This window comes from Microtus ochrogaster, chromosome 7 (genome assembly GCF_000317375.1).
Source record: "Microtus ochrogaster isolate Prairie Vole_2 chromosome 7, MicOch1.0, whole genome shotgun sequence".
NCBI lineage: Eukaryota > Metazoa > Chordata > Mammalia > Rodentia > Cricetidae > Microtus > Microtus ochrogaster.
The window spans coordinates 31,103,790-31,127,182 of NC_022014.1; the positions used below are offsets into that span (position 1 = coordinate 31,103,790).

The following is a 23,393-nucleotide window of genomic DNA, read 5'->3' on the forward strand; positions in this document are numbered from 1 at the left end:
CGGTGCCCTTAAGCAGCTCTCTGGGCTTTTTCTCTCCGGTCCTGTTATCCAGCAAGCATGAAGGCAGAGCTGTTTGTTCCATACACCGAGGTAATCCCAGCACTCAGAGAGGAGAGTGACAGGAAATGCATGCTCAGTATTCGTTGGATCCATGAATGGATGAATGAGTAAAAAAACAACAGCAGCAACCCCAAAGGAGGAAGGGAAGCCGGAAGTCGAGGAGTGGGATGCACAAGGCTGAAACCAGTAATGCTGTGACCATCTGGGCATCCAGGTCCTGGGGTCCTTTGTCTGTCAGCTATGTCATCAGAACTGAAACCATCACCGGTGTCTAGAGTCCAGGAGGAATGATGAGACTGTGTGTGGGAAGGGAAGCAAGCGGCTTTCTAGGAAAGAGGGTCTCTATGGGACCCATCGTCTCTGCAGAGTTTATTTTTCATGGGACAAACCTAAGCATCTCAAGTATAGACAGACCTGAAGGAGGGGGGGGGTGAGGGAAGGATGGCACTGGATTTCCTGAAAACACTTTGGAATAGCGTGGGTCAATTACATAGTAAAAACACCTTCAAGGTTTAAACTCTAATTTAAACATTTAATTCTTCAGAATTAATACACACAGATGCGATTAAGGGGTGGGGAAGGCGGACGGCCTCCATTGGGATCAGGGATTTGACAGTGTTACTTACAACTTATATTACATCCATTTTACTTACTGGTCTAGGCAGCCAGAGCATGGAGAGATAAACAGCGCGGAATAAACACATTCATCCCGGGCGAGGAATGCTGGCAGGAGACACAGCTTTTCAACATTAAAAATGTATAAAGTATTTAGCAAAAGTTACAGAAAACAGACCAAACAAGCAAGTTTATTTTGTTAGAAAATTCCATGTTCTTGGGGTTTGCTGATGTGTTCGGGTTGCAAGGGGATGCCACTGGACATCTTGTTCCCCGGGGAAGGGGAGGGACATACAGAATCGGGCCCTCACCCAGGTTGGCTGGTGTCCCTTGGAATGTTGATGCCTGGGTCCAAGAACCTGTCTGCTGAGGAAGCTGTAGGGAGGGACAGATGAGCACATAGAAGTCCCGACAGGGTATGACCTCAGGGTGCGGGTCAGACTGGGAAGCACGGCAGAGCCAGGCCCAGCTCTCTCTTTGTTACTCTCTGGCCCTTCACACTCTACCATTGAAGTCCTGTTGGGAGCTCCCCTCAGATACAAAGGGGCCTCATTTCCAATATCACCCAGGAAGTGTCTAAAGGCCATCCCCACTCCCCCAGCCCAAGCCTCCATAGTTCTGTCCCCAAGAGTCACCACTCAGCACTAGAAGGTTAGGACAGTGGAGTCTTGATCTTGAGCCCCTGTTGGAGCCTGTCCCCTGAGGAGCAGGTCCCTCACCTCAGGAACTTTCCCGCAGAAACGATTAACTAGCAATTGAGGGATTGGACGAGTCCCTTCCTCTGGGGGTCTTAGCAGCTTTGCCTCTCATATGAGATCCTTGGGTTCTGATTTCCCAACTCTGACCCTCATCTGAGTCTAGGAATGCCTCAGTTTACCTGGAGCTTCACAAGAGCCTTCTAGGATCCACCTTTCACTCGGTAGTACCTCACTAAGACAGCTTGGAGGAGTAGGCGCCAAGGGGTTAAACCCACAGTCTGGCCTGACCTCAGCTGGGCTAGGTCCTGTCTCTGTCGGTTGTAAGGTGTAGGCTTGAGCTAGTCTGTGTGAGTGCTGGCAAGTCAAAGACACAAGGACTTGATCAGTTGGCCCTGTCTTTATAGCCATCCTAGCTCCTGTGGACAGACCCAGAAGGTACTGGTACTGACTTACAGTTTCTTTGAGGGTTTGAACTAAGTACTTCTCAGCTAGTGACATGATTCAGTTCCATTTGGGTTTACCTAGAAAAGTGTCCATCATGAGGATTCTGGCCACAGCTGTGCAGATGACGCCAGGTTACACATGACCACGTGCATAGGGTACAAATAGGCCGTGAGGGGATGGGGGAGAACACTGGATCTGAAGGCTTCAGAGAGATCCTAGGACAAGCACCCTCAGTTGGCAGGTGATACAACAGATTCAGGAAAGGCTCAAGCTGTGCCCAAGAGTCATTACTCAATAAACGCCAGGCCCTGACGACTAAGGTGACAGCCCCCTGCAGGAGAGGATTTTCCTGCACGGAGAGATAGTCCACTGCTGCCGCAGTGGAGAGTGACATTCTGTTGCTACCCCTTCCTGCTTTCCATACTGACCCAAAACTAGAATCACCAACCAAGTGAGTGCAGCATCAGAACCAGCCAAGGGCACAGCTGGGGGTCTGGGGAAGGAGTCTCTGGAATGTAGGAAGCAACGATGGGAATCAGTCAAACAAACAGGAGATCTGGGGCTATGACTTCCAGGGCATAAAAAACTCACTTTAAAACTAAGGGAACCCTGGGGTCCACCCATGGGATGGAATACCACTCAGCAGTGAAAGGGGACCCTCTACTGACACACACGACATTGTGGCTGCCTCAGAAGGTTGTATCCGTGTCACTCCAATGACAATGGCATTGTAGGCAAAACTAAAGGGACAGAGCATCGATCTGGTTGCTAGATCAGGGGCAGGTATGGGAACTGACAGGAAGGCATGCCAGTCTTGGTTGGTTGACAAGATCATCCATGTGAAGGTTCAAAGAACTGCGCTCCTTTAAAGGATGGATTTTACTGTATTTTAATCACACCTTGGTTACCTTGAGAAGGGGGATAGAAGGGTACCTTTCGGAGTGTGGACAACTATGGGGTGAGGGGGTCTCCACGCTAAGCCATCGGGCAATTGACCTGCTTTCTTACTCTGTGTCTGTACAATGCCTTCCCTAGCTTCTTCAGACTCCTGCTTAAGTTCCTGTCAAGGCGACCCACAGCTGGGAGCAAGCCCTCCAACAAGCCAAGTCTTTTGACACCTTTTGACTTTTACGGCTTGTGTTTCTATGAAAGGACTTTGGCTTAGCCAAGAGTCTCACACACCCGCCCATTACTCTGGTAATTGGCTGGATTTCCCAGAGGGAATGGACACAATCCCGTCATGAATTTGGGTACTTTGTTTCAGCTATTAACCAACCATTGTGAGATCCTCCTGAGACAGCAGGGTCTCGTGTGGAGGTAGAAAGGTGGCCCCCACAGCAGTCCCAGAGACAGCTCTGGGCTGCTGTCCATATCCTTCAAATGGCCTGTGCACCGTGGGACTGTTCAAAAGTACTAGAAAATAATGAAGGGTAACAAGTGTCTCTTCCTGGAGGTTGCCATGGCAACTAACCCATTTTTTTTTTTTTAACATCATTCATTTTAGAGATTTTTTTTTTTTTTTTTAAAAAATCAGGCTTTTGCAGACAAAGCGTAAGTGCACTGGCACTCCCGAGCAAGGGCAGGTAGAAAGGGTTGTGCACCTCGCAGCCTGGACAATGGATGCTTGCTCACCCTGAACAAACCCAGCCAAAGCCTCTCAGAACCTAAGCACTGACATGTTCACAAAAGAAAGATAACAGGGCTGGGTGTAGCTAAGTGGGGGCGCACTGGCTTAGACACACGTGACTCTGGGTTGGGTCCCCAGTACCACAAACAGAACAAGGACCCCAACGACAGCTTGAACACTCAACCTCAGATATGCACTTTCAGTTTTCAGACGCCATCAGCATCTTAATTTCACCCACAAGGTGGCTGGACACTTGACTCTGGGTGTCGTTTCCTGGCACCCTCATCCTCCATGTTCTCGCTCTTTCTATTTGTAGTACAGGGGAAGGTACTGAAAAGCAACCAAAACTGTTTCTGAAATTGGAGCTAGGTATGAGCTGAGAGTTCGGTAGTGACAAGACTCGAGTCTTGCTTCTGGGTTAAGACCTAGTAGCGTTAATACTTTAAGATCCCAGTGCAAAGTGGGATTGCACCTTCTCTCCAGAAGGGTCTAAACACACCTGTCCACTTGTGGATGGACAGTGTCCTCTTAGACACAGACTAGTTCCAGCACTCAGCACCCAGTTCCAAGCATTCGCTGAGAAAATGAGTGTGCAAAGCGAACAGATGCAGAAAAACCAGCACACAGCCAGTACCTTCGAGAACTCAAATGGGCAGAGAAGGAGAGACGACATTATCTCGGGAAGAGGGGCGTCTACATAACACAGGTCTGAGGATATTTGGATGACAGAGCTGTAGCCTGTCCTCAGATTGATGACACATTGCTTGTCTATAACAAAATGCTTCCTGAATGAACAATAGGAGAAAGTCTATATGCAGATAGCCTAAAAAGGAGGTGAGGTGGCCATGGAGAAGGAATGGCCTCAGAATAAATTGGCTCACATCAGCCAACTGGGGTTATGCTGGAGGAAGTGACAACTTTGAACCCTTTGGATGGGGGTAAGGGAACAAAGTCATGAGCCACATTGTGGTACCCCAAACCCCTGTGTATGACAAGACTTGGAATTTGACCATCACTCACAAATTAGGTTGCCAAACCACAGCACCCATTTTTAATACAGAAACGAGGAAATAATATCCGAATATTGACAGCTGGTGTCATGGTTCATGCCGAGTTCTAGAATACAGAGCACAGGTTGGTGAAATGTCCTCATGATGGCCTTTATGGTTGAGATATTTCAGTAAGAAAAGTGACGATGCTTAGTTTGTTTTAATGTATTAGGCACCCTTCTAAGAAACATGACAGGTTCTGTAGATGAGGTGCCACAAAGGGTCGAGATTAGTAAATTGTCTGTTATTAGCACGAAAGACTAAAAGATGCGGGCTGTGCTCAGAGGATTCTTCCCTTGGGGGAGACAGACAAGTCAAATATTAAATCGCCTGTGGGAAAGATGAAGAAGGATGACCTCCCAGGGACAAGTTCCCAGCTAGAATCTGGCCCTCTGCTCACTATGTGACTTCCCAAAGTTCCTTCTCCTAGTGGCAATAACCTACAGCCTCAGAGTCTGAACTGCTGTCCAGCGTCAGTAAGGAGGACATCAGTTCCTACACCATCATGTACATACAGCTGGACCCATCAGAGAATAGCCTAGGCTGACCCTGACTGCCATCCCAACAGGACCTGGTCATGTGGTCAGCAGCCTGGGAGAGCTCGGGACAAGGTTGTCATAGTGTTGAGGGGCAGTGGGCATGTTGCAGATTAGATTTTTCTGAGACCCCACCCACAAAGCCTTTGGACATGCACACAGCTATCTGAGGACTTTGGAAACATTTTCTGTTGAGTCTGGGAAGGGGTGTCAGGGTGAGAGTGGGGAGCTTCTTCCTTGAGAAAGAGGCTGAAAGGGAGGGCAGGTTGAGTCTTCCATGACAGACTTTACAGCCAATGTCTGATCGGAAACTGATGGGAGCCATGATCTGGGGGTGCCAACTGAGGTAGTTCTGTCCTGACCTCTCCAGAGTTGGGTTGAAAAGATACCCCCCCCCGCCCTGTGTGGGGAATGAAAAAAATAGATACGGGCTCTTGGAATGTAATGGGGGAAAGTAGGGAGGGGTGAAAAACGTTGTGGGTGTGGGCTGTGAGCTATTCTGTGCCTCCCTATCCTTGATTCCGGTCCTGACATTGTTTAGGGACAGAGACCTCCCTCTCTTCCTCTTCTTGTTGCCCTGGAGATGAGAAGTCAGCTGGAGGGACATGCCCTGGATACCTGGGGCACAGGCATGTGATGGCTACCCCATTGGAACTCAGCAGGGAGATCCCAGGGCTCTAGCCTCAGTTTGTTCTCAGAGTGACAAGCACAGAGTGGGAGTTGGAGGGGAGGCTTCAATCTTTAAGATGGAGTCAGGGCTGTGAGTCCACCTTTATGGCCTGGGAATATTGGGGAGCCCCTGGCTAGGCCCTCTTTCTGGCATCACCGGCTCTTTTTTTCCTTCTCTGTGGATAGGTCAGCAGGTAATAGGGCAGATCCACCCCTTCTCCATGGGACCCCCCGTCCCTCTCCTCAGCAGAACCCCCAGGATCACACAGGCAGGTCTAGATTTCCATGTCCACTGGGCGAATATTGCCTGTTTTGTGCTCTCGGACCCAGAGCTCCCTGTCTTTGGCTGGGTCCACTTTTCGCAGCAGTTGGTCCACGGGCTCGACTGTCTGCAAGGGATACAGAGGAGGGGTCACTGTCAGAGGTGGTAGCTGGACTGGGATGTCTCCTGCCTCCCACACTGCTGCAGTTGGAGAGCCACCTCAGAGTAGCCCTTCTAGAAGGTTCCAGGCCCTTCCAGAAGGTGGTTTGAGGATGCAGAGCACTGTGAGAGGCGGAGCTCACCTGCAGACCCCAGGCCTGGAGAAGAGGGCAGGCCGTCTTAAAGGGGACCTCTTCCTCCATCTGTCTTCCCTTGGGTAACAGACCTGCCTTCGGGCACTGTTTTAGAAGCTGTGTATTCGGTTTGTTTTCTAAAGCAAATTCACATGGTGGTCAAAGGTCTTTAGTTACTTTAGCCATTGTAAAGCTGGATGAAGTACATGCCTGTGATCCTAGCACTGGGAAACTGAGGCAGGAGAAGCATACATTCAAGGCCTAGCCAGAACCAGCCTAAGTCAGGAGAAGCTGCCTCTTGTACTAGGCATGAATCATGTGAGCCACCTGGGGCAATCATGCCATGTCTGTCCTGCTAGTCTTAACGCATAGACGGGGCACTCACGCTTTGGTTAAACATGTCTGTCTCATGGCGCAGCTGTGTGTACTGACACAGATGTTGTCGGATCATCTCCACCCTCTCCACCTCCAGCCGCTCCAGCTCCTGCAGAGGAAGAAGACCAGAGGCCCCTGAGCCCGTTTTTAACTCAGGGACTGTCCCACCAGGCAGGTGTCAGACCACCAATATTCTATATACAAAGTCCTGGCTGTGCATCCCCAGCCCATCTGACCCTCTGGATGCTAAGGAAGAAGGAGTCAATCTCTAGGGGGAAGAAGAAGGTCATAGGAGTGTCTCTGCCAGTTCAGTATGGAATTCTGCACCTGCAGTGTCTGAATGTCCTCAAACCAAAGAGAGGTTCTACGATTGTCCCCTTGGCTCAAAGTGTCATGGAGTTAGAGGAAGAGCAGCATTTAAGGGGGGGAATTTGTGGTGTTTGTTCTCCAGCTGATGGGTGGAGTGCAGGAGTGTGTGTGGTGCTCTCAGTTTCTCAAGCTCTCTGGCTTCTACCCACTCCTAGTGCCGAGGGTCAAGGAAGACCAGGTAGGAAGCAAAGCAGGCTGGGAAATGGGGCAACCGTTGTCAGAAAAGAGCGGAGAGGCTTGTTGTTGGTTTCTAGCTGGTTCCGTGACTCTAGGGGATTAGGCTGTTTTTCTGTGGGGAACTAGGTCACTGCCCAGGTGATTAACCTGGAAGGGAGGTAAAGAAGGGGGCTTAATTAGGGGATTAAGGGAGGAGAGGAGAAGCAGGACACTGACCCTGAAGGAGGCTGATAATCTTCCTAGGTGGGCTAGCACCTGGAGAAGGTAGCTGGTTAGGGACGGGAAGGGTGACATTGGACACTAGGATGATAGATTGTACAATGGGCATGATGTTGTCCCCTTCTCCCACTTGTTCCAAGTACCAGTCACTCACTCCTGTCCTGCCCAGGCAGGTCTGGCCAACAGGGAGAGATAACTGATCCTTTAAAAGGATCATATAGGATAGCATGCACCGTCTGCCACCATGGTCTTCCTTCATAGCTTCTCTAGAGCTCCCGGTCTTTCTGTTCATGTGTCAATTACCTGAAGTTCTGAGTGTGTGTGTGTGTATGTGTGTATGTGTGTTTATGTCTGTGTGTGTGCGTGCATGTCCATGTGCATGTGTTCATTGGGGAGAGAGTGTCGGCTTTCAATTGCTTTTCTGTCTATCATAGCAGGGCCATGGTTCACTGAGATGAGGAAGTTCCTGGTGGCTCCTGACACCTCAGTGAACAGACAAAGGAGAACTGAGCAAGACCAGGCCCTTGCTGAGTTGATAGAGCAGGGAGCGCTGGAGCAGGAGTTTGGATTCATGGGTGGATATTAGATTGAGGGCTGGACTCCAATGCTGATAGAGATCTAAGGACCATCTCTGCTGTGAGCGCCCCTCCGTCCTCCCATGCCCATTGTCCCCTGCCCGGGGCTGCTTGCACATCCTCCATCAAGCCTCTTTACAGTTTGCTCACACATCTCTGGTCACATACCAGTGTGGTGGTCACCATCTCTTCAAACCACTTGGACTGGGCCTGGTTGTAGAGGTCCACACAGCGCATGAGGTCATCTCCTGGGAAAAGCCAACAGCTACCATCAAGCCCTGTTACATGTCACCCTGTCTCCACTGTGGATGCCCTTATCTTCCTGTGCCCACGGGCGTGCCCGTTCCTCTCCCAGAGTCTCAGTGGTCATTGCAAAGTCAGGGAATGAAGGGGGAAGAAGAGAAGGGAGAGGATGACAGAAGGGGACAAACCCCAGGGACATGTCACAGAGTGTTATCTGAACTCAGCTGCAGACCCCAGGAGCTCTGGTTCTCAGGAAGAGACCACACGTGACCCTGGGTGCCAAGGTACACATCTGTAATCTCAGCACTTGGCAACCTTCCATTTTATAACAGCAATCTAAACACACAACCACTACAGCTCAATGGCTAACATACTACTTTCTGTAATCACATCTGTATCTCAAACTTTTTAAAAAAAAATTAGACCAGAACTATGAGGTAACCACAAAATATTAGTAAGGATGCCGGCGCCCAAGACCCTTGCTACGCAAATCTTAGTTGGTGCACCAACGGCATCAAGTGACCCTGGGAACTGGTGACAAGTGCAGGCCGTCAGGATGTGGCTCTAGACCTGCTGAACCAGAAGCCAAGTTCTCCCCAGACCTATGGTGAGGAACATGTCAGAGGAGCAGACACGGACTGCACAGCTCTGTGTAAATTAGGCTCTGGTGAGAACGGAGCAGCATGGGCTCTGCTCGTGCTGGGAGAAGCTTATGAGTCAACCCCAGAGCCAAGTGACTCACTCTAATACATCAACAAGCGATTCTAGGAATTCTCAGAGTTGAATGCAGCCATCTGAATGGATTCAGAGCCATTCCTTTGACACAACTCTTACTCATGTGCCTTCTGGTGGGAAAGTGGGAAAAAAAAAACCGAAGAGGCTTGTCCATATTAAGTCCAGACCAGCTCTGCATCCTTAGGCCCTGACCACAGATAAACCATGAGTCCTGTGCTTTGGAGAACAGCTGTGCTAAGTGCTTTCTTCATTTCGTTCCTGGCCAAAATCACTGGCTACCCCTTGGTTCAAGGAGAATTAGTCAGAGGGAAGCACATAGATGCATCTCACTCCCTGGATTGCCTCCATGATGTCCCATGCTTCAGGGTGGGTGCAGCATGCTGCCCTATGAGCACTCACTGTGAGGCTCCTGGTGCCCTACATGTCCGTCCTGATTCTGAGAACACGTTTCAGGAAGATCTGCAGCCCCTGAGAGTGGTGTGGGAAGGCTGCTTCGTTTCCATGGCAACCCAGGAGATGGAGACTGGGCCCCCTCAGAGAGTGGGTCCTGGAACTGGAATGCCAGGGCTGCTTCGTTTCCATGGCAGCCCAGGAGATGGAGACTGGGCCCCCTCAGAGAGTGGTGGGTCCTGGAACTGGAATGCCAGGGCTGCTTCGCTCCACAAGGAGGCTGCATGACTCTGGGTGTACCAACTAAGCAGCCCATGCCTCAGTTGCCTCACCATGAAACAGGTATGACAGTTGCAGCTTTAAAGAGTCATTGTGGCTGGGCAGTGGTGGCACATGCTCTTAGTCCCATCTCTGCCAAGTGGGAGGCAGAGGCAGTGACTCTCTATGAGTTCAAGGCCAGCCTGGTCTACAGAGTGAGTTCCAGGATAGCCAAGGCTAAATAGAGAAGTGCTATCTCAACAAAACAAAACAAAACAAAACAACAACAACAAAAGTCATCTTGAAGAAGAGCTGATTGCGCAACATGCTTGGAATAGGGACTAGACAGACAACAAGATACTCCTCATGGCAGAGATGATGACTTGAAGTCAGAGCCCCCGTCTGCCCCCAGATCCAGACACTCTTCCTCCCAGGAGCATTGTGAGAGATGGCGGAGGAGAAGAAAAGAAACAGAAGGGAAGAAATATCAGTGCTTCCTTCCAGGTGGAGGCCTCCCCAAGTCAATCCTCCTCAAACCCAGACCTGGCAGAGAGAAGGCCACTGTACAGAGACCTGGCAGAGAGAAGGCCACTGTACAGAGACCTGGCAGAAGAAATCAGGCAAGGAAAAAAACAAAAGCAAGCAAGCAAACAAACAAAAAAAAACCCAAAAAATCAAAACAAAAAATAAAACAACAAAACCCAAGCACAAAACTTTATTTTTTTCTTTAAAGAACAAAAGTAAAAGACAAGCGATGACCATAGGAAAATATTTGCAGCTGGGATGACCAGGAGTGACTCCCCTTAACACACACCTGACCTGTCAATCAGTCACTAAGAGTGACACACAGCATTCAACAAGGATTTGAGTTTCTGGGGCAGGAGGTTGGGGGAGCTATAAAAATAGTAAGTGTATTTTCAGAATGCTCAACCCTTTTATAGAGAGAATTAAAAGGTAATTATATATGTGTATATATATATATATATATATATATATATATATATATATATATACCAGCACACCGGTGATTTCAAGTTTGTTACTAGGCAGTGTGGACAAGAATTTGAGGAAGAGGTATTCACAGGTATTAACTGTGGAGCCCTCTCTGGAAAGCAATCTGGAAATATCTGTCAAAATGAATCAAACCTTCTGACCCAGCATCTTCATTCTGTCCATGAGGACCTGGTCTTCCATATGCAGAGAGTTACAGTCCCACTAACAAACACATTATCTCTGGTCCTGGGCGAGCACTCAGAAGCAATCTCTAAGTCCTACAGATATTTGGATACAATCCTGGGGCCTGGGGCTGCAGCTGGGTGGGAATACTTGCCTAGTATGTGTAAGGCCTCAAGTTCTCTCATTGGCTCCACAATAAAACATAGCAATAAAAATAAAAGTGTCCGATGCGCATGACTAGATGTATAAAGAGGTTTAGCGGGAATGAGATAGGGGCTATTTCTAAGACACATTAATTGAAAAACAAGATCAAAGATAGAGTATAGCATGATCCAGTTTATATGAATTCAGAGAGTGATTTGGGGATTATTTCTGGTGAATAACACGCTCTTGAGCACGGATGAAAATATCCTGCTGTTTCTGTATAGCTTTGTTTTGTAAGTTAATGAATTAATTTGAATATATGTTCTCCCTCTTTGGGTCCTTTCTCCATTTACAATAAACATGTCAAAAATTTATGAAAATGTTTCTGGACCCAGGATGTGTATCTAATTTTTGCCAACTTATTTCTATCCCATTTTATTTCATAGCATCTAAGGTGGCTACTTCATTCTAGAATGACACAAATTGTATCAGGTTCATCAGAAATCAAGAAGAAGGATATTATCTAAAGCTATCCTTGCATGGGGAAGACTCCGGCATCTTTGAGAAAGTTGTCTTCTCGTCTCTTGAGAGCCTTTATCTTCTTGCCTTGTGCAGCAGCCAATTGCCACCACTAGGTGGCAGCAGAAACCCGCTCACTGGAGCAATATGGGCAAATTCTGAAATAAGGATGCTTTTAAAACTGAATGCTGGCTTCTGTCCTCAGGGCAGGAATTCACTTCCACAGTATAACTAACTTCCTGGGGGAAGTGGAGCATCTTGGATAGACGGGTTTGAGGTTGTACTCTTCAAACAGGGACAGTGCCCTGAGCTCTTGGTGCATGGAGGAATCTATCTCTGGACCCACATCTGGACCAACCCAAAGGCCGTGGAAGGGGCAGCATGAGCTAGACAGCCCTCACTGCTTATCTGCTTCCTTCCTCTTTCCTTGAGATTCTTGGACATGGGGCAGGGAGGAGGCATAAGGGACACTTCAAGGGGAAAGATGGGAAGTGGAAAGGACCATGCCCCTGGAACGGGAGCCTGACCGGAAGACCTGTCCCTTCCCTCTGCGCTGGTATTGCTCGGACACTACTGGGCTCACCAGCCTGCGTGGACTTCCGCCGCGCCTTCTTGATGTCCTCCTCAGTCTTGTTGCTCAACTTGATCTCCAGCTGCTGGGTCTTCATCTCCAGGTCCTTCTGCCGCTCTGTGAGGGCTTTGCGGGCCTGTGGGAAGGGGTAGCCAAGCCCAGGGAAGCTGTTCATAAAGCTGCAGCAAGGCTTCAGGGTTCCACCACCCGCCTACCTATGCCCATATGAATAATGGTACCCTGGCACAGAGGAGCCAGAGGGCTGACTCCTAGCTGGTTTTTTTTCTTCACCTGTCCTCTTCCAGCCATGTCTGCATGTGGCTTGTCAGTCCTGCACGTGTTCCCTCCAGAGCCTGTGCTTATACTGTGATTCTAAAACCACTGGCTCTGAGCTGGAGAGATGGCTCAGCAGTTAAGGACACCTGTTCTTGCAGCTGACCCAGGCACTGATTCCTAGCATCCTCTTGGTGGCTTCACCATCATCCCTTAACCGTAGTTCCAGGGGATTCAATGCCCTCTTCTCACTTCCAAGGGCACCAGGCAAGCAGGTGGTGCACAAACATACGTTTGAGCAGAACACTCATACAAATAAACACATATAATTAATAAATCTAAAATCATCATCATCTTCATCACCACCATCCTCCTCCTCCTCCTCCTCATCACCACCACCACCATCATCATCCTCATCAGCACCACCACCACCATCATCCACACTCAGCCTTTGGTACCTGTCATGATTTGCCACTCCTGTTCTATAGGACACTCAGGCCACTGGGGAGATGTCTATTCCTCCAGGGCTGGCCACCAGCAGCCTTGCCTCCCATAATATGGCCACCCACAGGAAGGTGATTCTTTGCACATCTGGGAGGGGAGATTAATTCAGGGAACACCAGGAGGTGAGGCCGAGACACAGGAGTCATGTAAAGTAGCTGCGGCCCATCTGACTTGGTGCCCATGGAAACGGGTTGACTTGCTCCATGTGGCCATCACCACTTCCACTTCACCCGCAGCTTCTCCTTGCTCCCACTTGCCCTTGGGAGAGTCATCCGAGTATCCTGGGGTAGCAAGTCCTGCCTGCTGTATGGAGAGGTAGGGGCTCCTTGGACTCTCCTCTCCTCACCACTCTGGCATCAAGGACAGAAGTTCCTGCAGGGACACCCACAGCTGGCTTCTGCCCTAGAGGTCCCCAGCGGTTTACCAGGGTACCCTGGCCTCTCACCTTCTCCACTGAGGCGTAGCGGCTGGCCAGCTGCTTGCGGAGGTCAGCGATGTGGTGGTCACACTTTTTCATGTCCTTCTTGAAGTTCTCGCGGAAGTTCATGAGTGGTTTCTCCACCTCGCTGTGGAGCTGTGGAGGAAGGCAGAGAGGGCGGGCTCAGTACCAAGGCATTAGCTGGGCAGGGTGGGAGAAGCCAGGCCCTGGGGCAGTGACCTGGATGGCTAGACCATGCAGAGAAGGCTAAAGAGATGGGCATCTTTATCAGCTGTTTGCATTGCCCCTTTAGCTCCCAGATGGCATAGCTATGTGCTGAGAGGGGAGCCCGGGATTTTCCAGTTCTCCCATTTAGCTCACTGCTGCCTTTTCTTGACTCTATGGCAGCTTCTTCTCTTTCTGACGTTTCACCTTTAACTCTTGGTGGCTTGAAATAAGTAGGTCGTGCAGAGACGAAGTCACATGAAGGAACCCTCGCGTGGGTACCCTCACCTGTGTTTCATGATATGTAGCTGTCTAGTATAGCTTTGTTGGCATGTCCTCTTCTCCTGCCCTTTTCAAACTGGGACCCTTTGGGGGCTAGACCATGCCACCTGCCTGTGACTGCTGTGTGAAGTAGCTGGCAAGGCTGCCCATGACTCAGGTGATATGGGGTCATTTCTAGTTGTTGCCCATCTGCTGCAGGCCTGGGGTACAAAGATGACCCGGGCCTGCTCAGACCTCCAGGAGACTGTAGCAGGGGCTGTCCAGGGAGTCCTTCGGGAACTCGCAAGGACAACTATCCTGAGCGGTACTAAAGGGAGCAGGTGCACTTCCTGTCCCAACCCTGGTCAACTGTCCTCGTGTTCCTTCTGAGGACCTGAGAAAGAGTTCTCTGCAGTGAGAACTGGTGGCACCTAGTTTTAAATCACCCTCCCCTTCCCCACCACGCATAACACTCTCTTGAGATTTCTTTTAAGATATTTGTTTTGATGGTAAGCAAGACGTGTTTATTTTTGCAAGAACGAGGATCTGCTCAGACAAGAGGGCAGCCTAGTACTCTCCCATATTCTTTACACAACCTATACACAACCAGGAGCTTGCCAGCCCTGCCCAGACTCAGCCCTCTATAACTCCACCACGCCGTTCCCTTGGAGACCCTCAACATGACCCACATGTCCCATCAGTGTCTGTGGCTAGCCAGCACTGTCTCCTAAACAGATGACTCCCAGATCTGAGGTTCTGTAACCTTTCTTTTCTCCTCCAGCTTAGTTTGTTGTGACACGGTCTTTTTTCTAGAGATCACCCAAGACTTGAGGGTTCTTATCTTAACCCCTAGTGTCATAAGCTGTGGGTTGTTCCCCCTAATGGGGACATAAAACTGAAAGTGGAACTTACACAAACTTAGAGACAGTGCAAGGTTTGTGAACATGCGACGACCAAAAGTTAATTCAAATTCAAAAGTGTGATGAACCTAAGCTGTCCACGTCACGTGACTTCATAGCAGCCTTGCTCTAAAAATGCATGGCACTTTGCACTGCACAGGCCCCTCACATCACGCAACACCAACGAACATGGCCTAAAACATCTCAGCTGAAATTCAAGGCTATTGCTATGAACTGCAGTGTTTTTACCCCATACACCAAGTTTGGGGGATTTGAACTCAGGTCCTCACAACTGCACATTATTGAGGGCTTTATTCATTGAGCTATTTCTCCAGCCCATATAGTAAGGAATTCTTAAAACCAACAGTTTTCTTTAAAAAAAAACAATGGTTTGGTGTCTTAGGATTTGTTCTTAGCTCTGAAGGCTCCGCTTCAAGCATGGCATTAGTGAGCTCTCTCGAAGGTGTTTCTGGGGATGTGTGGCCAGTCTGGCCTGTACTAGATGGGCTGGGCTACTGGGGCTGATTGGTGGGGGGAGGGACATGGCTGCCCCCAGTACCTTCTTTTCACTTCAAACATCCGAAGAGAAGAATTCCAAGCTGGAAGAGCATTCAGCAACTGTCTGGTCCAGGCATTTCCAAGTGGTGACTGACTAGTTTTGTGACATCAACTTTGCGGGTTAGGACTAGGTTTCTTGAGATAATAGGACCCAACTTGGGGAGCAAAATATCAGGCTCCGTTTTAGGCAGAATAAAAGTAGGGTATCATGAAACATCTGTTTTGGCTACATACATGTGCCTCATTGAGTGGGTATGGGGGTGGGTACGCACATACACTCGGTGAACACGTGAAATGCCTCCCATGGTCACAGTCAGGGATGATTAAAGCCACAGACAGGGTTGGAACTCTTCATTTCACACATGAAGAAAGTCACCTTCCCATGCTCGCCAAACTTGTTCATGGCAGTGCTGGGCTCACGTTCAGCCTCTGGAGCACAGATCTGCCTGTGCTCGTGCCTCTACTGCATGGCCAGGTCTCCTTCCATCAGGAGGAACGTGTCTATTCTCCCTGCTTTCACAGGGGCCAGGTCTGTCTTCCAATAGAGCGAGCTCATTTCTTGAGATTGCTGTTGCTATTAGCACTGGCTTGAGCTAGGAGACTGGCGAAGCTGGAGAGCTTGCCGTACGCAATCCCATTTCTTAAAAGGCTTTTACCCTCGACAGTGAGCATTTGGATGGAGAAGAATTTCAATAAACCTTTCGGAGCTGACATCAAATAGGTCTGTGCCTCAGGAACCATATTCTTCAAGGCTGACAAATCAATCCTCAGAGTCTCCTTCCTCTTAAGAAAGGAGGCTACTGGGGTAGCCCGGAGTCACCAACACACCCAGGCCAGAAGCAGCAGAATGGCGTAAAGTTTGTGCCTCGTGTTTGCAGCCCCCTCTCTATGAGCCATCCTTAGTTCTGGGGTCTGTGAGCTTGTGAACCTTGCTTAAAATGGCCTGAGCATTTGGGAACTCAATCTGCACTGCACCACTGGCTTTCCCTGCAAGGGCAGGAGCTCCCTTGGGTTAGGGTTTCTCCTGTGTGTAATGCCAGAGATTGAACCCATTTGCTTCTTGTTGGTGGCCTCCGCTCCCACCTCCTGTGGGGAAAAGAGCACTGTTGGGGGCTGGGACAAGAGGAGGGAGGCCTCGGAGGGAAGCTACTCATGAACCATGGCTTAAAAATAACCCACCACTTCATCTGCAGCTCTGAAGGCAGCAATTCAGGGAGCTCCCTCCTCATGGAGGGAGGGGCTCCCATACCAATGTGCTGGCGAAGGGCTTGGCTGTATGCGGTGAGTGTGCTCTTATGAGCTGGGAAATTTCACTCACATGGGGATATCAGGTCCATCTCAGGCACTCACCCCCTTCAGAAGCCGGGAGTCAGAAGCAGTGCCATCCCCTGTAAGGCTCTCCCATGGTCTCAGCCATTCCCCTTCTGTGTACATTGTACATGATAGATGGAGGGCTGGGTAGAGTGCCATATTCCTGTCCTTCAAGAGTGTGCATGGCATAGGACCTTAATGCAGGGAACTGACAAATGGGAACAGCATTGCAAAGAGCGGGCTAGCTAGCGGCAACTGTGGACGCCTCCTGAAGGAACAGTGTCTTGGAGAATACAACCTTCAAATGACAAAGTCGGAACTTAAACATGGAGGCTCTGGGTGTTCAAACACTTGAACAGATAGTACCTGGGGCTGTGGTGGTTGATAGGTGGTAGCAGGAAGTCAGAGGGAAGAGAGGGTCAGTCAAGATGGTAGGTGTCATTACCATCATTTCCTTTCTTCTTTTCTTTCTTTCTTTCTTTCTTTCTTTCTTTCTTTCTTTCTTTCTTTCTTTTTTTTTTTTTGGTTTTTTGAGACAGGGTTTCTCTGTAGCTTTGGAGCCTGTCTTGGAACTAGCTCTTGTAGACCAGGCTGGCCTCGAATTCATAGAGACCCGCCTGCCTCTGCCTCCCATGTGCATGCTAGTGGGCAGGCCTGTCAGTCACACAGGCTTTAGTGTGAATTCTCACTGAGGCATTCAGGTGACCTCTCACGTAGAAGGAGCCAAGAGTCTGAGAGGAAATGTGGAGAGATAAGCCAGGAAGAAGAGACAACGTTTACTTGGAAACGGGGAGAAATCCTGAGGCAGAACAGAGCTGAAAGCCTGGGGGCGGGAGGAGATCACCAGCAAGCCCTGCACAGTGGTTCTCAACCTTCCTAAGGCTGTGACCCTTTCTTTAATCCAGTTCCTCATGTTGTGGTGACGCCCACCATGAAACTACTCTCGTTGCTGATTCACATCTGTAATTTTGGGGCTGTTATGAATTGTGATGTAAACATCTGTGATTTCTGGTGGTCTTAGCGACTCCTGTCAAAGAGTCATTGGAACCCCAAAGGGGTCACAACCCCCACTGTTGCTCTGTTTACTCATTTCTTCTGGAGGTGGCTATTAAGCGTCTCCTATAGGTGTTCAGTGTTGACCATAGTGACGTGACCAGGACAGACTCATGCCTGAACTCAGAAAGTCCTGGTCCTAGTGTCTTTGGGATCAGATGGAAGTAGGGGACGTTCAGAAATTCTGCAGTAACAAATCGGTTTTGAAAAGTCTTCCCTTGGACATAGCCTAGTGTTACAGGCACAGGGCAGGCTACCAACTCAATCCATTCCTATGAAACCAACAAAGAGAGGCTGGGCTTCACCGAGTGAACCAGGAGGCATCCACTCTTACCACACAGACCCTGAGATCCTGCCTTCCATGGCTCCTGAGAGCTCGCTGTGAGCTGCTTGTTAAATTAGCCATGACTAAAAAAGAAATTAAATGAGCTCACATTATAGTAAGTATTAATTATCACAAACCTAGACTTATATGTGAAAAGGGGATCCTTTCCCAACATCCACACCATGTTTTTATCTGTGCTCTTGGTGCCCACTTCCGGTCATTTCTGCTGCTGTCTGTTCAATGGAGACGGTGTCTACAGGTGAGCTAAGGGTATCTTCTGCAAACTTTGTATTTAGGGATTTGGTGCCATGGAAATTGGCAAGCAATATAAGCTACAGAGAGTTGGTAACCAGTTATCAGCATGCTTTGGTCTAACTCTGGAAGGAGAGGAGGGTTACCTTGGCGGAGAACTTGAGATGAACTTCAGCCTCGTCTGCCAGGCTCTTTTTTACTTGGGCCCATGCCTCTCCCAGGGATCTGCAACAGGAAGGGGTTTGTTAGATTGCAAGATGGGGGAGAGCAGCAAGGACTCTGGTCCAAAGCTGGTCCTAAGAAGGGATGGTAGTTCTAGGCTACATATCTCGTGGAGGTATAGAACATTCAAGATTGTGGGCTTGAATAATGAGACTAGACTCAGTCACCAAGGCCAAGGTAAACCAGCCTTGTTTCTGGATCTAAGATAGCAGCAAATATCTCTGTAGCAGGAGAAATATCTGGAACCCAGAGGCACTCAAGGACTTGGGGGAGGTGTGAGAGGGTGGGGGTCTTTCCATAGCTTGTGCTGCAGCGGTGTTGACACCTGGCCATCACTGTCCCCAGTACCCTTTGACTCCCTCCACACCCTGGTTTGCTGCCAAGGGGACAAATATATGCTAGTAACTAAAGGAAGAAAACCACAATTGTTTCCAAAGGCCCTTCCTTTGCAGCCAGCACATAGGTCTCAGTCACTTGGCCTCCAGGAGAGGCACAGATGGTCCACTTGGGTCTGGGGACATCCCAGGTGCAGCCACACACTGGGAAGAGTCTCCCAGCCATCTGCAGAGGCATGGCTTCTCTTTAGCAGATTCTGAACTGTGCACCCCACTGGGGCTCACAGTGCACACTCTAAACTGTACCATCCCTCTGTTCCAAAGAGATGCTCCAAACAGAAGGCATCTCCCGGAGTCCTGGAGACTTCTGAAGGCCCCAAGATACAGAATTCATTATCTGGACCCTTCAGCCCTAAGGCCATTCTAAGGCCGACTCCTTCTCCAGACTTTTCATGCAGCCAGCAAAAGCCACTTGTCTGGGGAATTCATTAAATGTTGGTGGCAAAAGCTGACCAGAAGACAGCCCGCTGGGACAGAGCACTGGAGATGGCCCTTCCAGGTTCCGAGGCAGCAGCTAGTAGCAGATTTGTCCTAGGGATCCAGTTCCCTACCTGGCTGGTGGCAGTGCTAGCCTGGCCTTGGTGAGTGTGCATGAGAAACCATCAATTGATATCCAGAGAGTTTGGAAGAAGGAAGAGTGTTGTCTGGGGTCCCATCAGAGAAAGACTAGGTGGGTCTGGGGTGACCATGCTATGTGGGCCTGGAACCTGGGAACCTGTGAGCAGAATGCACAGTCCTGAAGACCTGCACGGACTGGGCTCCCCTACCTCACTCCACAGTGGAACTGTCATGGCAGCTATATGAGTCAGGGGTGAGCAGAAGGTATCCCCTCAAACCATGTGTAGCAGACTTCATCCATGGCACGGCAGTGTGGGGACTCTTGGGGCCATAACAAGATGCTCGGGGGCCCTAGGCTGGCCGTCTTCCTTGCAGTTGACATGTGGTGGCTTCTGTCACATGCGAGGGCACTGTGTAGGCACTCTGTAGGTGCTAGCCCTTGATCTTGGACCTCCCAGTCTTCAGAACCATAACCGATCTCTTTTCTGCATACATTATCTGCTTACAGTGACACAGAAGGCTCTCAGACACAGCCACACGGAAAGGGCACGCTTGTGAGCCGCAGGGGCATAGCTCTGTAGTTCACTATGGAAAGGAGCCTGGGGCTTCCCACATATCAGGGGAGGGCTCCACCACCAAGCTCCATTCCTAGTCCTTAGGCAGCTGTTAGGAGATGATGTGGTGACAACTGGATGTCACATGGCAAGAAGGAATCTTGAATTACTTCCTGCCACTCCCATGGGATCTCAACACTGATCCCAACTTCCTACTGACAGCCAAGAAGCCATCGCCATCACGTGCAAGGGTGCTGTCCTAGGAGCTGTGTGATATCCAGAGGGTCCTGGAAGTACAGGAGTCTGCAAAGGCCCTGGGAGAGGTTGAGCCTCTTCCAACATGGCGGCAAGCCTGCTGCCAGCAGAGCACATGGGGTAACTGGCTAGGGTCAGGCATGGTGACCTGAGAATGTTAGTTCAAGGATATTGGGGGCAAAGTGGCACCATTCCCATCCTGGACAATGCTTTCAGCCCTACCTGCAGGACTGGCATGATCCAGGCAGAAGAGTGTCACCCCTACCTTTCAGATGGGCTCAGCCCCATGCCTATGTTCTCCTCTCCTCAGTATTCCAAAGTACTTCAAATGTACGGAACCACTGCAATCGGCCCTGTCAATATGTCTAAACGAATATATGTTAATTAAAAATAAAATTTAAATGTTTGGGAAAAAGCTATTCAAAATCCTCATTTGAAGATGATATCCAATGAGAAAGAGATAAATAAAAACTGCCAGCTGAACCTGGATCTCAATGTGTAGTCTGAGGCATGCCAAACCACGGCCCAGGCTCTTGGCAGAACTCCAGCCAAGAACGACCAACATTCCATGGCCTTTCCACACACTAGAGGGTTGAAGAAAGAGCTAGAAACCGAAGGCTGCTGCTTCGCCAGTGTGCACACATCTTGTGACATCGAAACTGGACAGCGCACCTAAGTTGCCAGATAGCTCAAGTGTCCCCTACCTGCCCCCTTGGGTTTCCAAGCTCTCAAATCCCTGCCCAACCTTCAAAGTGCACCAGGTCAAATGTCTAGAGCTGTGCTGTGGGTGCAAGATACAGCAGTGCTGTGCCTTGTGCTTGCCAGTGGAGCAGTAACGGGGCAAGTGCATACACACACTCACACACACACTCACTCACTCACACACACACATACACACACACTCACACACGTGCGGCAGGGATTGCTGTACCTGAGCTTGTGTGGTTGACTATGTTCGTGTGTGTGGCTCTGGCATGAGGAGCAGGCTGCTTAGCTTAGGAGCATATGCTGTGTGCTGGCAGGACAAAATGTCCCTGGCAGGAGCCCAAGCCGAGGGGGTGGAAGCAGGAAGGCTCCAGAGCCATAGAGTGATGCCAAGCGCAGGGACCCACAGGAAACTGCTTTCTCTGGTGGCAGGGCTACTTCCCGTGCACTTCCTCCCTTGTCCCAGGCTGAGGAGGCAGTAGGTGAGGCCAGGAGCTGGCTAACCATGTTTCTGTCTGGAGAGGGACATGGACCCTATTTGGTCATCCTGCGGCTGACTGGGAGGAGATGGCCTGGTTTTAGTCAGCCCCGAGGAGCCCTAATCAAAGCCATATTCAACTGGCAAAAGTCTCCATCCTAGGCAGACTCCAGCCACGAGGCAGATTATGGCCTGTTCACCATCAGAGCTCCCTGCAGATCCCGCCTTCTTTCTTAGGTTCACCTCTGGAGGGTGGTGGCACAACAGAGGCAGCATTTGAGGACCCTGGTGGTGCTAACTTCCCAGGAGCCTTGAACATTTTTCTTTTGAGGTGAAAACCAACTGTGATGAAATTCTCCAATTTAAGGCGAGCAATGGAAAAGTGTCTACAACATCCACACTGGAGAATGGCCTACTCTTGATGGCTCCAAACCCTTCATCCCCCTTCAGAAAGAAAATTTTGTCATTCCTCCCTCTCCTTAGCCTCCTGTCATATCTTGAAACCCTGATAGCGGATAGAGGAATGGGGTAGTAATTAAGGTTAGAGGGAAAAGCCCTGATCCAACAGGATTATTGACCTTGTAAGACCCTCTTCCCGATCTCAACCTACACAGCGGATGATATGTAAGCCCACAGTGATTTTTCAGCCACCTGTGAGCCCAGGGAGGGCCCATGCCAGACACTGACCCTACTGGAACCTTGATACTGAACTCCCAGTCTCTGGAACAGAGACAAAATAGAAGCCTTTTCTGTTCTTTTTCTTGACAGGGATCTCACTATGTAGCCCAGGTCGGCCTTAAACTCATGATCTTCCCATCTCTGCCTTCTGAGTGCTGGGATTGTGGATGTGTAAACCTCCACGCACAGGCATGTTCTTACAGTTTAAGCGACTCAGTCTGTGGAATTTTGTTAGGGTAGCCTCAGTGCACACATACCCTGAATGGAAAGACGTGCCTAGTAAGTTTCACTCCTCATTTCCCTCTTTATCACCAGCCAGTGAGTTTGTCTCTGTGTCTTTGCTTATTCTGGACACTACATATGAACGGGAGGATAGACTCTGTGACCCACGGTGGCTGGCTTCTTTTACTTAGCATCACGTTTTCGAGGTTCACACATAAGGTGGCGAGTCTCAGTATTCTATTCTTTTCTATGGGTGAAAAATATCCCATTGTGCATCCATGAATATCCATTTGTGAGCACACCATGGTTTGCATAGCCGTTCACCTCCTGTTGAAATTTGGGCCATTTTATCTTTTAGTCTCTGTGAGTAGTACTACTTTGAACATGTTTGTTTGACTCCTTGTTTTTTACTCATTTGGATATAAACCTCAGAAGGGGTGGCAACATTTACTACTTCCCTGATTCTCTCCTGAGGAAGGCCACGTGATTTTGCACAGTGCCTGTGTCGTTTGACATGCCTCGCAGTGATCACGAGGGCCAGGGCTCTGAAGACAGAAGAGAAGGCATCCATCCCTGCAGGATTTCTTCCACTGGACATCCTTGCATGGCTGGGAGGGTTGGAAGTGTCCCTTAACCCTGTCTGGACTGTCACCATAGGTTCAGGAGATGAGGCCTTGCCTGGGGCTCTCAAAAGCACTCTCAAAGGCTGGATAGGAAATTCTCAGACTTAGTTTCCCTCTGGAAAAAGGGTGACAGAGCTGGACACCTAGAGGGTGCTGTTCAGCTACAGGGCACAGTGCAAAGGGGCTCTGATGTGCTACAGTACCTAGGAGACTCAGGTCACTAAAAAAAAATATTCAGGAGGGATAACCTGTGGTATGAATACTTGGACTTCAGGCCATGGGTGCCCACTCTGAGTCAGGAGCACCAGTATTTTTGTTTGTTTATCTGAGATAGGGTCTAGATATGTAGCACAGGTTGTCCCCAAATTCTTAATCCCCCATTCCTCAGTCACCAGCCTGCTGAAATTAGAGGCTACAACACTTAAGTATGAGTACTGTCTTAAACCACGAGTCTGAACCCTGAGCTGTGAAAACCCATCTTGAGCCATGGGTATCCACCTTGAGTTACCAGTCCCTGTCTAAGGCATGAGTGCCTACCTCGAGTCATGAGGATCTACCTTCGACTACAAATGATTCAAAGGCACCAATCCCACAGTGAGCCAGACAAGCCTACAGCAATG

The 23,393-nt window shown here is 49.5% G+C and overlaps 1 protein-coding gene across 6 annotated transcripts in view; it reads right to left on the bottom strand.

Moving 5' to 3' along the window:
• Positions 1–571: 571 nt before the first annotated feature.
• The window catches only part of Gas7 (growth arrest specific 7), a 233,929-nt gene continuing 211,107 nt past the window's right edge, over positions 572–23,393 (bottom strand). For all 6 annotated transcript variants that reach the window (XM_026780029.1, XM_013347225.2, XM_013347226.2 and 3 more), the window contains 6 exons: positions 18,230–18,308; positions 13,227–13,355; positions 12,017–12,140; positions 8,137–8,216; positions 6,639–6,737; positions 572–6,087 (listed from right to left, as the gene is read on the bottom strand). In XM_026780029.1, coding sequence (XP_026635830.1) covers positions 5,974–6,087; positions 6,639–6,737; positions 8,137–8,216; positions 12,017–12,140; positions 13,227–13,355; positions 18,230–18,308 — 625 coding nt within the window. In that variant the 3' untranslated portion in view covers positions 572–5,973. The remainder of the gene's footprint in view (positions 6,088–6,638; positions 6,738–8,136; positions 8,217–12,016; positions 12,141–13,226; positions 13,356–18,229; positions 18,309–23,393) is intronic.